This window comes from Podarcis raffonei, chromosome 8 (genome assembly GCF_027172205.1).
Source record: "Podarcis raffonei isolate rPodRaf1 chromosome 8, rPodRaf1.pri, whole genome shotgun sequence".
NCBI classification, from domain to species: Eukaryota; Metazoa; Chordata; class Lepidosauria; order Squamata; family Lacertidae; genus Podarcis; species Podarcis raffonei.
Window position 1 is genome coordinate 18,169,640 of NC_070609.1, and position 13,410 is coordinate 18,183,049.

Here is a 13,410-nt window from a genome sequence, read left to right on the forward strand (position 1 = left end):
TCAAGTCACCTCCTTGCAAAGCCACCACTGACTTGACACTGATCACGCCTACTTCAAGGAGAAAACAAAGACCCACGTTTGACACCATTCCCATGCAGCGTAACAGGCCTTTTCAGACGACAGTCACAGAATCATAATATTATAGCACCGGAAGGGACCCCCAGGGGACATTTAGTCCAACCCCCCTGCAACGCAGGAATCGCAGCTAAGGAATCCCTGGGAAACAGCCACCCAACCTCCATTTAAAAACCTCCAATGAAGTCAAAAAGAACTTAACCACTGCTAACCACAGAAATACCAAAACCTGTTTATTATTATTATTATTCCCCTTGCCTGCAAGCAGAGGCTGCGCTGAGGCTGATCTCACAGCGGACAGGATCAAACCGTGTCTCGACTTGGCGACAGTGACTTGGCCGGACAGTCCCGCCGGGATGCAAAGGCAATGTCTCTTCCCCGAGTGGGAAGGAATGAACCCTCAGTTGCTGTGTACCAGAGTGACAAAGAGAGTCAGGGAGCTGAGGGAAAGGAGGCCGGTGATGACAGCCTTGACCAGGAGGGCTGTCCAGCTGCCCAGGAGAAAAACATGGACGCAAGACCTGGGAAGGGAAAGAAAAGGGAGAGAGTTGGTAAGGAGCAGAGGAACATCGGGAGCTGCCTTCTACCAAATCAAAGCACTGGTTCATCTAGAACAGTGCTGTCCACTCTGACTGGCAACAGCTCTCCAGGGTTTGAGACAGAAGCATTCCTCAGCCCTGCCTGGAGACACCAGGGATTGAACCTGCAACCTTCTGCATGCAAGGCAGATGCTCTACCACTGAACTACAGTCCTTCTGTGGCTGTAAGGATGATTTAGTGGGGCAGGAGAGCAGGAGGTCCCACTTAACTTCCATGCTTAAAACTTCCATGATTAAAAGAAAACATCCTGCAATGCTTAATGCTTATATATTTGGGGAAGGGTTATAGCTCAGCAGCAGAGCACATGCTCCGCATGCAGAACGTCCCCAGATTTAATCGCTAGGCTCTCAAGGTAGGAATGGGAAAGACTCTCAGCTAAAACCCTGGAGAGCCTCTTCTAGTCAGTGCAGACCCCTCTTTCGACAATCCTGTGCATCCCTGACCACTGGGATGATATTGACCAAGGCTAACAGCGAGCCAGTGTGGCGCAGTGGTTAGAGTGTTGGACTAGGACCTGGGAGGCCCGGGTTCAAATCCTGATTGGCCATGAAAGCTCACTGAGTGAGCTTGGGCCAGTCCCTCAACTCTCAGCCTGACCTCCCTCGCAGGGTTGTTGTGAGGATAAAATGGGGACAAAGAGAGCCACAATGCTGAGCAACTTGGAGGAAAGATGGGATGTGCATGCAATGAATAAAATAACAGGAGTCACAGTCCAACATTATCTGGGAGGCTGGTGTAGACAATACTGAATAAGGTATTGAAGGAATCGAAGAAGCTGCCTTATATTCAATCAGCTAATGGAAGCCACGGCCCGAAACGCACAAGCCCCAAGTCCCACCTCCAAGCTACAAGCACCCAGTGACTCACTCCATGAAGAAAGCCTTGTAGACACTGACTCCCAGCAGGAAAGTGAGGGGCAGTCGGTAGTGTTTGGGTAAATCGTAGCGTGTAAACATCCATACCAGGGCGGCCGTGGCAATATAGTGGACCTGGGAGAAGAAAAATGGGGGGGGGGCGAGGGGAGAAAACAGAGAGGTATGATTCCAAATCCCTTCTGTGGCACATCCCGCGAGGCAGAGGAGGTTTAGGACCAGAGTTTTTCTTCTCCTAGACAGGCTACATCATACACCCTGTACACCACTGTTATCCATAGTTGTAACTTGTAACTAGCCTTTATTGGCATAAGTTAGAACAGTAAAATCATAAAATCATACAAAGTCACCCAAATACTTTGATAATCCAAAACACATACAATATATAAAAGACTAGATAACCACCACTGAATAAATCAGGCAACGTTAGATTTAGCTTTAAAGACCTCGGCTAAGTACCGCGAAACAATATTGGTAGTTTCAGGAGTATCATCGCTCAACAAATACTGGATTACAGAGCCTTTGCAAATTGATACAGTCAAACTTTGGCTCCCGAACGCCTCCGTTTTGGAATGTTTCAGCTCCCGAACGCTGAAAACGGGCTTCCGGAACCGATTACGTTCAACAATGGAGGTTTGACTCTATTGACTGTAGAAGAGCTCTGTGATGGGTGTCGAGAAGAGGGCAATCCAAAATTATGTGATGCAATACTTCCCTTTTGTATATAGACAGTGGTGTTTTGGTTGCCTATGGATCCACACTCAGATAGTGACTTTGCTATAAGTATACACCCGTAAAATTTCCAGGCTGCCTGCTATACAAGCCTCATAGCAGGCATGGATTTTATTAAAATGCATTATTTTAAAATGCAGCTAGTCCACTGTCACTTAAGAACAGCTCAGTTCAGAAGGAACATGCATTTAATGCAGAAACATTAACACTGAGTTATACTCTTTTTTGAACTATTATTCTCACGCGCATTCAGACCCATATACAAAGTTATGCAGTTTTAGTCAAACAGTTAACTGGATTGATTCATCGGAACACACAGGGACAGTGTATTTCTTCTGTCAACTCTACTGCTGTGTTTATAAAAACACCACCACTAGAACAGCAGGGGAAGAAAATAAAACCAGGGAAGACTATCCAAATGTCGTGCTTCCTCCCCGCCAGCAGGGGCACTGCTTTAGAGAAGCTTGCAACAGGCAACAGCAGAATCAGCACTTACCAGACTGATGTTAGAGTCGATGCTCATCTGGATGTATTTCCAGTCAAATTCAATTCCACGAGCTCCCACCCAGAGCGGGATGCATCTGTCAAAAGCACAGCAGAGTCAGACACAGTTCACACATTTATTTATTCATTTCTTCAGAGTAGTTGGTACCCACTCTTCAGTCAAAAGGACCCCCAGAGTGCCCCATGGGCAATCAGTTAAAATAAGACAATCCCTACCCTCAGGCTTGCAATCTAAAAAAGCATGGCACGCAAAGGAAAAGGACAAGGAGGGAAGAGGGGAAAGTCAAACTCAGGCACCAATTTTTAAACAGCTGTTCTTACAATGATGGAGCTGGGCTTTTGGCAAAGGGAATGGAATGAGCCTTCCGCTTCCTGTCTCTCCCACAGAGGCAGCCTGATGGACTGGCTGCTCCAAGGTGACAGAAGCAGACCTGATGGAGCTGGTCTGTCACAGCTGATTATGGAATGTTTGATTTGTAGCTTTTCCAGCTCCCGGAGCCCACACGCTTCCCTCCTGAGCGCTCTGCTTCAAAGGACTCCTCACAGCTACTCGTAGCAGAGTGTACGCAGCGTAGAAACAGTTGCTCTGTGTGTGCGTAATAAATCAGGCTTAACGCACGGTGTCTTCCTTATCTTACAATAGCTTTATTCGTGTAGAAAAACAGTTCCTAACTCTCCTGGTGACAGAGCACACATCTTGCACGTCTTTCCTCCAGTAACGGAGCAACACACACTGAGAGACACAGGAAAACACTCCCCTCAGTATACTAAACCACGCCTCAGAATGTGAGACGTCACTCAGAACTTCTTAACCCTGTGAGTTCTGATTCTCTCCACACTGATTGCATGCAGCTACATCCAAGGATCTCAAAACCAGACATTACACATGCACACACAGACACACCGGCTGCAAAAAGAAAAAGGAAAAAAGAGCAACCTTCCAAAAGCTCTTGCACAACCAGGGATCAGCCTGTAATTATGAGCCATGAAAGTCTTTCCAAATTCAAAATGAAACCTAGGGCTGCACACTCAGGATTGCTCATCACAAAGGCTCCCTAGAATGTAGCACCAGAGCCTAATATTCTGTGTAAAAATAAATTTTAAAAATTGTCCAGTAGCACCTTAGAGACCAACTAAATTTCAGATACCAAGGTATCTGAAGAAGTGTGAATGCACACGAAAGCTTATACCCAGAACAAACTTAGTTGGTCTCTAAGATGCTACTGGACAATTTTATTTATTTATTCTGTGTCAAAGTTCAGCATGGGGACATCCAACACACTAAAGTTTCCACAGGCATGTGCAGAGTGTGTCTGCCTCAGTAATGAAGCAACAACAATCCAAGCTATGCGGCAGCGTAAGGATTAGCCCCTCCAGGCAGATTCAAGTCCCAGTGCCTATCATTTTAGAAATGAACCATACCTTCATGAGAATGAACTTGCACCCCTTGACACCCTTTAAACAACTTAAAAGAGTTATTTAAATCATTCGGGGGAAGAGAAAGAAAAGAGAATATTTATTCCAGCTGGTTGCAGAAACATATCAGGCTTGTGGGGAATTTTACAAAAAATTGAAAGTGCAAAGAATTGGGCTGAAAGAGAGGAGGAAGGCAGAGTTAAGCAACTGTAAGGGGATGATGAAAACGGAAACAAAAATAGGGCTTTTTTAACAAACCATGCAATTGATGATCAAATAGGTACTATTCATTTTTAGTTGTTGGGGGCATTTTGTGGGTAAAGTCAGAATACTAGTGCCTGCTACGTTCCTTTGAACGAGGGGTTTAATAGTTACTCCAGATGAATAAATGTGGATTAATAGTACGTAAAAAATTAAAATAAAAGCACGCAACCTTGCTGATGGAGGAGGGAGAGGCTTAAAAACCCACACGAGAACCTTGCGTTCACCTGAGATAAGTGGCTCCAACTGAGCTCCGCCCACATACCTCCCCCACTAGCTTTGGGCTCCGCCCCCTGAGGCGGGGCTAAGGCCCAACTCACCGGGACATGATGAGCTCCGCTGTGGCCCATCCCATGGCAGCCACCATGATCTTGTACTCCCCTTTCCCTGCGTTCCGCGACATGACCAGGTGCAAGCCCACCAGGTCGGCCAAGTCTACGGTGGCTTTCATGAATTCCTGGTACAAGAGGAAAGGTTTCAGAGCAGCAGACAGGAAAACCCCAATTCCCCCCGTCCTCCTGAATCCACATCCCTCAAGTTATGCAAGCATGGATGCTCCCAATTATGTAGGAAAGTCAGTAGTATGTGATACAGGTAGTTGTACCTCCAGCCTTGTAGGCTCCCATCCTGCCCTGCTAGCCCAAGTGCCAGACTTACTCCAATGAAGTCGTAAGCGCCTGCGCCGCCCTCCCAAGTCGGGAAGAAGGTGGCTAAGAACAGCATCTGTAAGAGAGGGAAGGCAGCAACCAACATTTATGAATGAAAACATTTATAAAAACAGGGAGGGAAATGTACAGTGGACAAGTGGACATAGCTATGTTCTACCAGAATCCTGAAAATATAGAACACTCTCCAATTCAAGCCTTCATTACAGCCCATGAGAATGAGCAGCAAAATTTCACAATTAACATTTTAAGGATTGTGGTGAAAGGCAACAGTCGGGGGGGGCACTATTCCCAGGAAGGGCATGTCATAACAAGTACAGGGGCCACCACTGAAAAGGCCCTGTCCCTTTTGGGAAGAGCAAAAAAGTTAGCACAGCACAGCATTTTTTTTAGAAAGGCTACTGAAATCACAGGTACAGGACTGGCCATTGAGTACCCATTGTTAGCTGGCTTCATGTGCCCAGATTCTAATATGCAAAGAGTCCTGCTGGATCAGGCTAATGGCTCACCTAGACTGGCATTCTGTTCTCACAGTGGCCAACCAGGTGCCTGTGACAAGCCCCCAAAGTAAGACCTGAGCATGAAAACACTCTGTCCCACTGTTTTCCCCAGTAACTGGCATTCAGAAGCGCATGGCGGCTAGTAGCCATTGATAGCCTTATCCTCCACAGATCTGTCTATAATCTTCTTTTAAAGCCATCCAAATTGGTGGCCATTCCTGCCTCCTGTGGAAGAGAGTTCCACAGTTTAACTCTGTGCTGTGTGAAGAAGCGTTTTTCTTCTGTCTGCCTTGAATCTTCCAACATCCAGCTTCACTGACAAACTCGGGGGTTCTAGCGCTTTGAGAGAGGGAAGTAACAATTTCTCTGTTCACTTTCTGAGCTTCTGCAGGTGATCATCAGAATCAGGCTCTTAACAAATATATAGGACTGCCCTGTTTAGAGTGAAGTCCGACAGACTACAATGGCACTTACTCCCAGCTTAGTGGATACAGAATTATGGCCCAAACAAGAACAAATATTCTCACCGCTGCAGTGACAGGCCTCCTAAATGTTGCTGAACTTCATCTCCCAGCATCCCCCACCATTTGCCATGCTGCCCGGTGCCAAAGGGAGTTAAGAGTACAGCAACACTGAGAAAGACCCATATTCCCCAGTCCTGCCTTGCTGGACACCACACAGGGATCAAACTCAGAAAGTCCGTGGCACAACCCATCAAACTATGCACCAGCGCAAGGGTGTTGCCGAGAGAGCTGTGTGCCTCCTTTGCAATGGACTTCACATTCTCAGCATCCAGATTCTCATGTGCTACTTCCTTAAAACTTCAAGAGAGCGAAGAGGTCAGGCAATACCTTGCAAAGCTGGACAAAGAGGTAGGTAGCTCCGGCTTGGACACACCTCCAGAAGGCATTATACTCTGACCTGAAAGGGGGAGAAATAAAAAAGACAGCCCTTTGTGGGATGGGATACTACTGAAGCGGAAGGAGCTCTCTTGTTAATGACTGTTTTTCCCCTCCAGAGCTTTTATTTCTTGGTCCCTGGCCCCACAGAATGAGATGAAAGGACAGTACTGTGTCCAGATGTTTTGGACTCCAGTTCCCATCAGTCCTGGCCTGATGAGGGGGGCTGTAATCCGAAACATCAGAGTGGGGACGGTTCACATAACTGCATGCAGCCCATAATAAGCTAAGCCCTGCTCCGAATTGAAATTAATGGACCTCTGTTAGCCATGTCTATTAGTTTCAGTGGGTGTAATTTGAGTCGGACCAGCACTTTATTTACCACCCTTTATATTTTGGAAATTTGGTTTGTTTACTTGCTACGCATTTGGGCACCTCTGAAGGTATCATAACTGGTAACTGGCTGACTGACCGAACCCAAAGGGTGCTCATCAATGGTTCCTCTTCATCCTGGAGAAGAGTTACTAGTGGGGTGCCACAGGGTTCTGTCTTGGGGCCGGTCTTATTCAACATCTTTATCAACGACTTGGATGATGGACTCAAGGGCATCCTGATCAAATTTGCAGATGACACCAAACTGGGAGGGGTGGCTAACACCCCAGAGGACAGGATCACACTTCAAAACGACCTTGACAGATTAGAGAACTGGGCCAAAACAAACAAGATGAATTTTAACAGGGAGAAATGTAAAGTATTGCACTTGGGCAAAAAAAAATGAGAGGCACAAATACAAGATGGGTGACACCTGGCTTGAGAGCACTACATGTGAAAAGGATCTAGGAGTCTTGGTTGACCACAAACTTGACATGAGCCAACAGTGTGACGCGGCAGCTAAAAAAGCCAATGCAATTCTGGGCTGCATCAATAGGAGTATAGCATCTAGATCAAGGGAAGTAATAGTGCCACTGTATTCTGCTCTGGTCAGACCTCACCTGAAGTACTGTGTCCAGTTCTGGGCACCACAGTTCAAGAAGGACACTGACAAACTGGAACGTGTCCAGAGGAGGGCAACCAAAATGGTCAAAGGCCTGGAAACGATGCCTTATGAGGAATGGCTAAGGGAGCTGGGCATGTTTAGCCTGGAGAAGAGGAGGTTAAGGGGTGATATGATAGCCATGTTCAAATATATAAAAGGATGTCACATAGAGGAGGGAGAAAGGTTGTTTTCTGCTGCTCCAGAGAAGCGGACACGGAGCAATGGATCCAAACTACAAGAAAGAAGATTCCACCTAAACATTAGGAAGAACTTCCTGACAGTAAGAGCTGTTCGACAGTGGAATTTGCTGCCAAGGAGTGTGGTGGAGTCTCCTTCTTTGGAGGTCTTTAAGCAGAGGCTTGACAACCATATGTCAGGAGTGCTCTGATGGTGTTTCCTGCTTGGCAGGGGGTTGGACTCGATGGCCCTTGTGGTCTCTTCCAACTCTATGATTCTATGATTCTATCATAACCAAATTTTGCATGCAGTGCCTGAGATCAAACACCAAGTGCTCCTCTGCGTTTGGACACTCTCTCAAATCAAGAGAGTGGGCTGAGCCTTTGGAACTGCACTGATATTTCTGCTTCTTAGAATTCCCAAGCAACAACAAGCTTGAGGCTGCCAGTGGTTTACAAAAGGAGCGCATGCAGAAGATCCCAAGTTCAATCCCTGGAATTTCCAGGTAGGAACGGGAGAGAGAGAACACTTCCCAAAACACTGGGAAGCTGCTGCCAGTCAGTGTGGGCAATACTAAAATGGATGGACATATAAGGCAGCTTCCTGTGTCCCTACACATTAAAAGGCACGAGTATCACCTTCAGAGGTGGAACTGCCAGATCAACCTGCGTGGGTGAGTTTTGCTGAGGCTGGCCTTGAAACGCACAAAGTCTGGCCTGCCAGCATGCCCCCCAACCAGTCTGTTTTGTATACCCCACAACCCCTACTAAACAAATGAGGCCACACCATCCCATGTAAAGCCTGCTCCCATTCTAGCTTGCCATCCGTTATGTGCCCCTCGAAAGGCTACTGCTTTAATGCACTGCTCATAAAGGGTGACGCGGGTGGCGCTGTAGGTTAAACCACAGAGCCTAGGACTTGCTGATCATAAGGTTGGTGGTTCGAATCCCCGCGACGGGGTGAGCTCCCATTGCTTGGTCCCTGTTCCTGCCAACCTAGCAGTTCGAAAGCACATCAAAGTGCAAGTAGATAAATAGGTACCGCTCCGGTGGGAAGGTAAACAGCGTTTCCATGCGCTGCTCTGATTCGCCAGAAGCGGCTTAGTCATGTTGGCCACATGACCTGGAAGCTGTACGCTGGCTCCCTCGGCCAATAAAGTGAGATGAGCACCGCAACCCCAGAGTCAGCCACGACTGGACCTAATGGTCAGGGGTCCCTTTACCATTACCATAAAGGGTGAAGCAAATCCATCCCAGCTCGACCAGAACCTCCCCACATCACCCCCAACAATGCACCTCACATTCCCACCACCCCTCAAACACACACACACACAACACTTACAGGCCGCTGCACTTGTAGGTGATGAAATAGGGGAAATAGGCGAGGGCAAAGCAATTCCCAAAGTGGAAGAGGGTCATCTCGCAGCCAGCCTGGCGGGTCGAGACTCGAGGTCGTCCCACCTGCCGCCTCCGGAAGGAAGGAAAGGGGAGGATGAGAAGCACAGCAAAGAACCAGGCGCAGCCTCCCCCCCATCCTGACCCAGCACGGAGCCAAGGGGTCCCGACTCCCCCACTCGCGAAACCCATCTGGGGGTTGCTGGGCTCCAACTCGCGCCCACCTCCTGTCCAGGGATAATGATGGGAGTTGCAAGTCCAGCGACCCCCGGAGAGCCGCAGGTTCCCCTGCCAGGATTGCAAGTAACCTCGGGGTCGGGGAAAGGGGGACCTATCACAGAATTGTCGGGTTGGAAGGGACCCTCACGGTGATCTAGTTCAGGGATCCCAGCGAGATCACCCATGACAGGTGGCCATTCAGCCTCTGCTTAAAAGCCTACAAGGAAGCTTCGGCTTCTGCTACGGGAAAGCGAGCATTTACCCGGGAGCAAGCCCCATGGAACTGAGCGGGACTTACTCCTGAGTAGACGGGTCTAGAGGCTTGAACCGCCCTCCACTCCCGTTGACCCCCCGGTACTCACTGATCTCACGTCTTCCCTTCTTTCCCCCTCTGCATCTGCGCATGCGTGCAGATTCGCGCCCCTCTCCCTCCCTTCCTAGAACTTCCTTTGCATCATGGGGTTCGTAGTTCTGTCGAGTCCCTGTCTATCCTGCGTTCGGAACGGGCGCAATACAACTCCCAAGGTGCACCGCGCGAGCGGCGCCCCAAGGGCATGGCGGGCGTCGTAGTTCTTCATTCGCAAGGCGATCGCACGCCTTTAAAAGCGTGTTGTTGCGCAAAGAAGGGCGGCGAGCGGCGCCTTCCGGCGACATCCGTGAACTGTCGCTGGTATCAACAGAAAGGCTCGATAGATTCACTGCGGCGACAGTTGCGTGCTGGAAATGGTAGTTCTCCGCCGCCCTTTCTGGAACTACGGGCGCAATTCACTTGGCAAAACCAGAGAGTTCCTGCTGCTACAGAGACTGTCCCTGTTTGCATGCGTGTCCTTTGTGTAAAAACGCCACATATTATATTTCTTGCACTTCGGCCTCAGTGGGCAAATGCTTACATTTTCCTCCCCTCTCTTCTGTACAGCACACGTAACAATGACCTCTTCTTTGTTCATAAAAGCATTTATGAACCGCCCTGAGACCGTGTATAGGGCGGTATATAAATTCAATTAATAATAATAATAATAATAATAATAATAATAATAATAATAATAATAATAATAATAATTTGCTGCAATAAATATCCACTGGGCCATGAAGGTCACTGGGTGACCTTGGGCCAGCCTCTCTCAGCCTAACCTCCTACCTCTTGGGGTTGCTATGGGGATTAAATGAGGAGGGAAAGATCTATGCACACCACACCTTGAGCTCTTTGGATAAAAAGGTGAGATATAAATGCAATTAATGATAGTAGTGCTTTTTAAGCTTTTGCTGCAGCTTACCATGGGGGTGAGAAATGGTGCGTGAGAACAGCCGCAGAGTGAGGGCCAGCCAGTTTAAAAAGTGGAAAGCTTTTCAAGAATCAAGCCTACGAATTTATGATGGCAAGGAATGGAACTTGCCAGGTTTGTGGCTGCTGCATTCCCCATTTCCTCTTGCCCTCAGCCCTTCCAAAGCCAAAGACAACTAAATCCATCCCTGCGTGGCCAGATGTTCCCTGCTGATGCCGCAGGAGCTGTGCGGGATTCGCTCTCTTCCTTATGCCTAATCCCCTTGCATAAACAGAGATTATCTCTGACCCTTTTATTAAGGCGGAGATGGAAGGATTGGAAGGGTGGGGTCAGAGAATAGACTGGCGCAAAGATGGACCCTTCTCTTTCTGCTTTTACCAGACAGTTTTGCCATGTCCATGCTGGGATCCCTTCATCCCCTTGGAACAGATTGCTTGATTTCCTGTTGAACTAAACCACCAGCCACCCAACACAAACAAAAGTGTCCTTTGAGGGCAAGGTGCTGCTTTGTTTGCAAAACATCCGGAAAGGAGATTCAATTCAACCCTCCTAAACTGCAAATCAGCTGAGTGATGAAGGGCTGGGCCTGTAGCTGTTTCGAAGGTTGCCGCTGAGGGATGCCCAAACAAGAGGAAATGTATCATACACACAAAAATGTGTCCAAATTGCATATTCTAATCTAATCTGGGTTGATGCAGGTTTAAATATAATTGCTAAATCCCTGGTAGAGGACAAGGATCCTGAGATCACGTTAAGGGTAGCCAAATTCTGTGTGATTGCCATAAAACTTATGGCTGTGCAATCATAATGATTAAGGCCTTAAATGATAATTTTAGGTTATATGTTAGTGACTAAGTTTTAATTTATATATTTTTAACTGTTGCTATATCTACATTGTCCCTGTTATACCTAATTGCAAATTCAAATGTATCCCTATCGTGTTTTATGACTTCCTTGATATTGTATGTGGGCTGGAACTGGTCTGTGACCGAAATAATAAAATTCATTCATTCATTCGATATAATTGCTGTAATTCAGGTAGACATTTTATTTACTTACTGCATTTCTGTGCCACCTTTCTCACCAAGGAGGTCAAGATAGCATAACATGGTCCTCCCCTTCCTCACAGCAACCCTGTGAGGTAGGTTAGGCTAAGAGGCAGTGAATGGCCCAAAGTCACCCAGTGAGCTTCTTGGCTGAGTCAGGCTTTGAACCCTGGTCTCTCAGGTCATAACAACCCACACTTTAACTGCTACACCACACTGGCTCTCAAGAGGTTACCGTATTTTTCCCTCTATTACACGCAGATTTTTTCTCCTAAAAAGTAAGGGGAAATGTCTGTGCGTGTTATTGAGCGAATGTGTGGTCCCTGGAGCTGACAAGCGCGAGTGAAGGCAAAAATCAGGCAAATATCAAATCGTCCGGAGAAGGGAAGCCTTGAAAGGAGGAAGCTCTGCCTCAGGGTCTTACTGCCCACCCGCTTCTGTTTCCTTACTGTGTTTGCTCAAACGGAACAAAGAGCAGAGAAAACCCCTCCCCTCCAGGCAAGCAGAGTGGAAAGCAGCAGAGCGTCCTTCTAATTCCTCTCCGTGCGTCTGGGACTCGAAGGCAACATGCAGGTTGGGGGGGGAGAGAGAGAGCTGGTTGGCTTGTGGGGGGGGGACTTTTGCCTTCCTTTCCTCCCTCCGGTAAAACCCCTCTCCTGCATTCTTAGCCAGCTGCTTCTCTGCACACCCCTCTCCTTGTCGCTTCTATGTTTTTCCTTCCCTCCCTACTTAAAACGTGGTTCCAATCACGGATCCACATGGATCCTCAGGATCTTTGCATTGAGTCACCCCAAATTCACCATCAGATCACATAGCAATGATCTGATGCAAAAACAGGGCTGCAATGGTGCAAAAACGTGGTTAAAAAGCATGGATCCACATGGATCCTCAGGATCTTTGCATTGGGTCACCCCAAATTCACCATCAGATCACATAGCATGTCCATGGCTACAGCCTGCACCAAAAAAATCACGCACCCACTGTTGCCTGGGGCTGCAATGGTGCAAAAACGTGGTTACAAAGCATGGATCCACATGGATCCTCAGGATCTTTGCATTGGGTCACCCCAAATTCACCATCAGATCACATAGCATGTCCATGGCTACAGCCTGCACCAAAAAAATCACGCACCCACTGTTGCCTGGGGCTGCAATGGTGCAAAAACGTGGTTACAAAGCATGGATCCACATGGATCCTCAGGATCTTTGCATTGGGCTACCCCAAACTCACCATCAAATCACATGTCTGTGGCCGCAGCATGAAGCACAAAAATGATACATCCACTGTTTCATTCAGAATTTTTTTTTCTTGTTTTCCTCCTCTAAAAACTATGTGCGTGTTATGGTCAGGTGCGTGTTATCGAGCGAAAAATACGGTAGGTTTCTGCTACAGTTTCAGGCAGAGTTGTTTCCATTACCTGTTAGTTCTTTTAACTGAGCTAGAATTCCCATCACCTGTGACCAATGGCCATGCTGGCTGGGGCAGATAGGAGTCAGGCTCCAACAGCATCTGGAAAGCTAGAAACGTAGGACACTTCCTTAGATAGAGTTAGCCCATTGCTCTATCCAGCTCAGTAATAGTTATGCTGACTGGCAGCAGATCTCCAGGATTTCAAAGATGTCTTTACCCAGTCCCACCTGGCGATGCCGGGGATTGAACCCAGGGCCTTCTGCATGCAAAGCAGATGCTCTGCCACAGAGCTACAGCCCTTCCCAAATGTGGTGCATTTCA

General features: G+C 47.7%; 1 protein-coding gene across 2 annotated transcripts; it reads right to left on the reverse strand.

Moving 5' to 3' along the window:
• Positions 1–291: 291 nt before the first annotated feature.
• Positions 292–9,804, reverse strand: TMEM147 (transmembrane protein 147). Of its 2 annotated transcripts, none has more exons than XM_053398252.1 (8): positions 9,713–9,804; positions 9,079–9,204; positions 6,477–6,546; positions 5,118–5,183; positions 4,781–4,917; positions 2,776–2,860; positions 1,543–1,664; positions 292–596 (listed from the first exon to the last, which is right to left on the reverse strand). In XM_053398252.1, the coding sequence occupies exons 2-8, from the start codon at positions 9,153–9,155 to the stop codon at positions 476–478; spliced, it is 678 nt and encodes a 225-aa protein (XP_053254227.1). In that variant the 5' UTR covers positions 9,156–9,204; positions 9,713–9,804; the 3' UTR covers positions 292–475. The 2 variants fall into 2 exon arrangements, with proteins under 2 accessions (XP_053254227.1, XP_053254226.1); XM_053398251.1 differs by having other exon boundaries at positions 9,649–9,737.
• Positions 9,805–13,410: the final 3,606 nt, after the last annotated feature.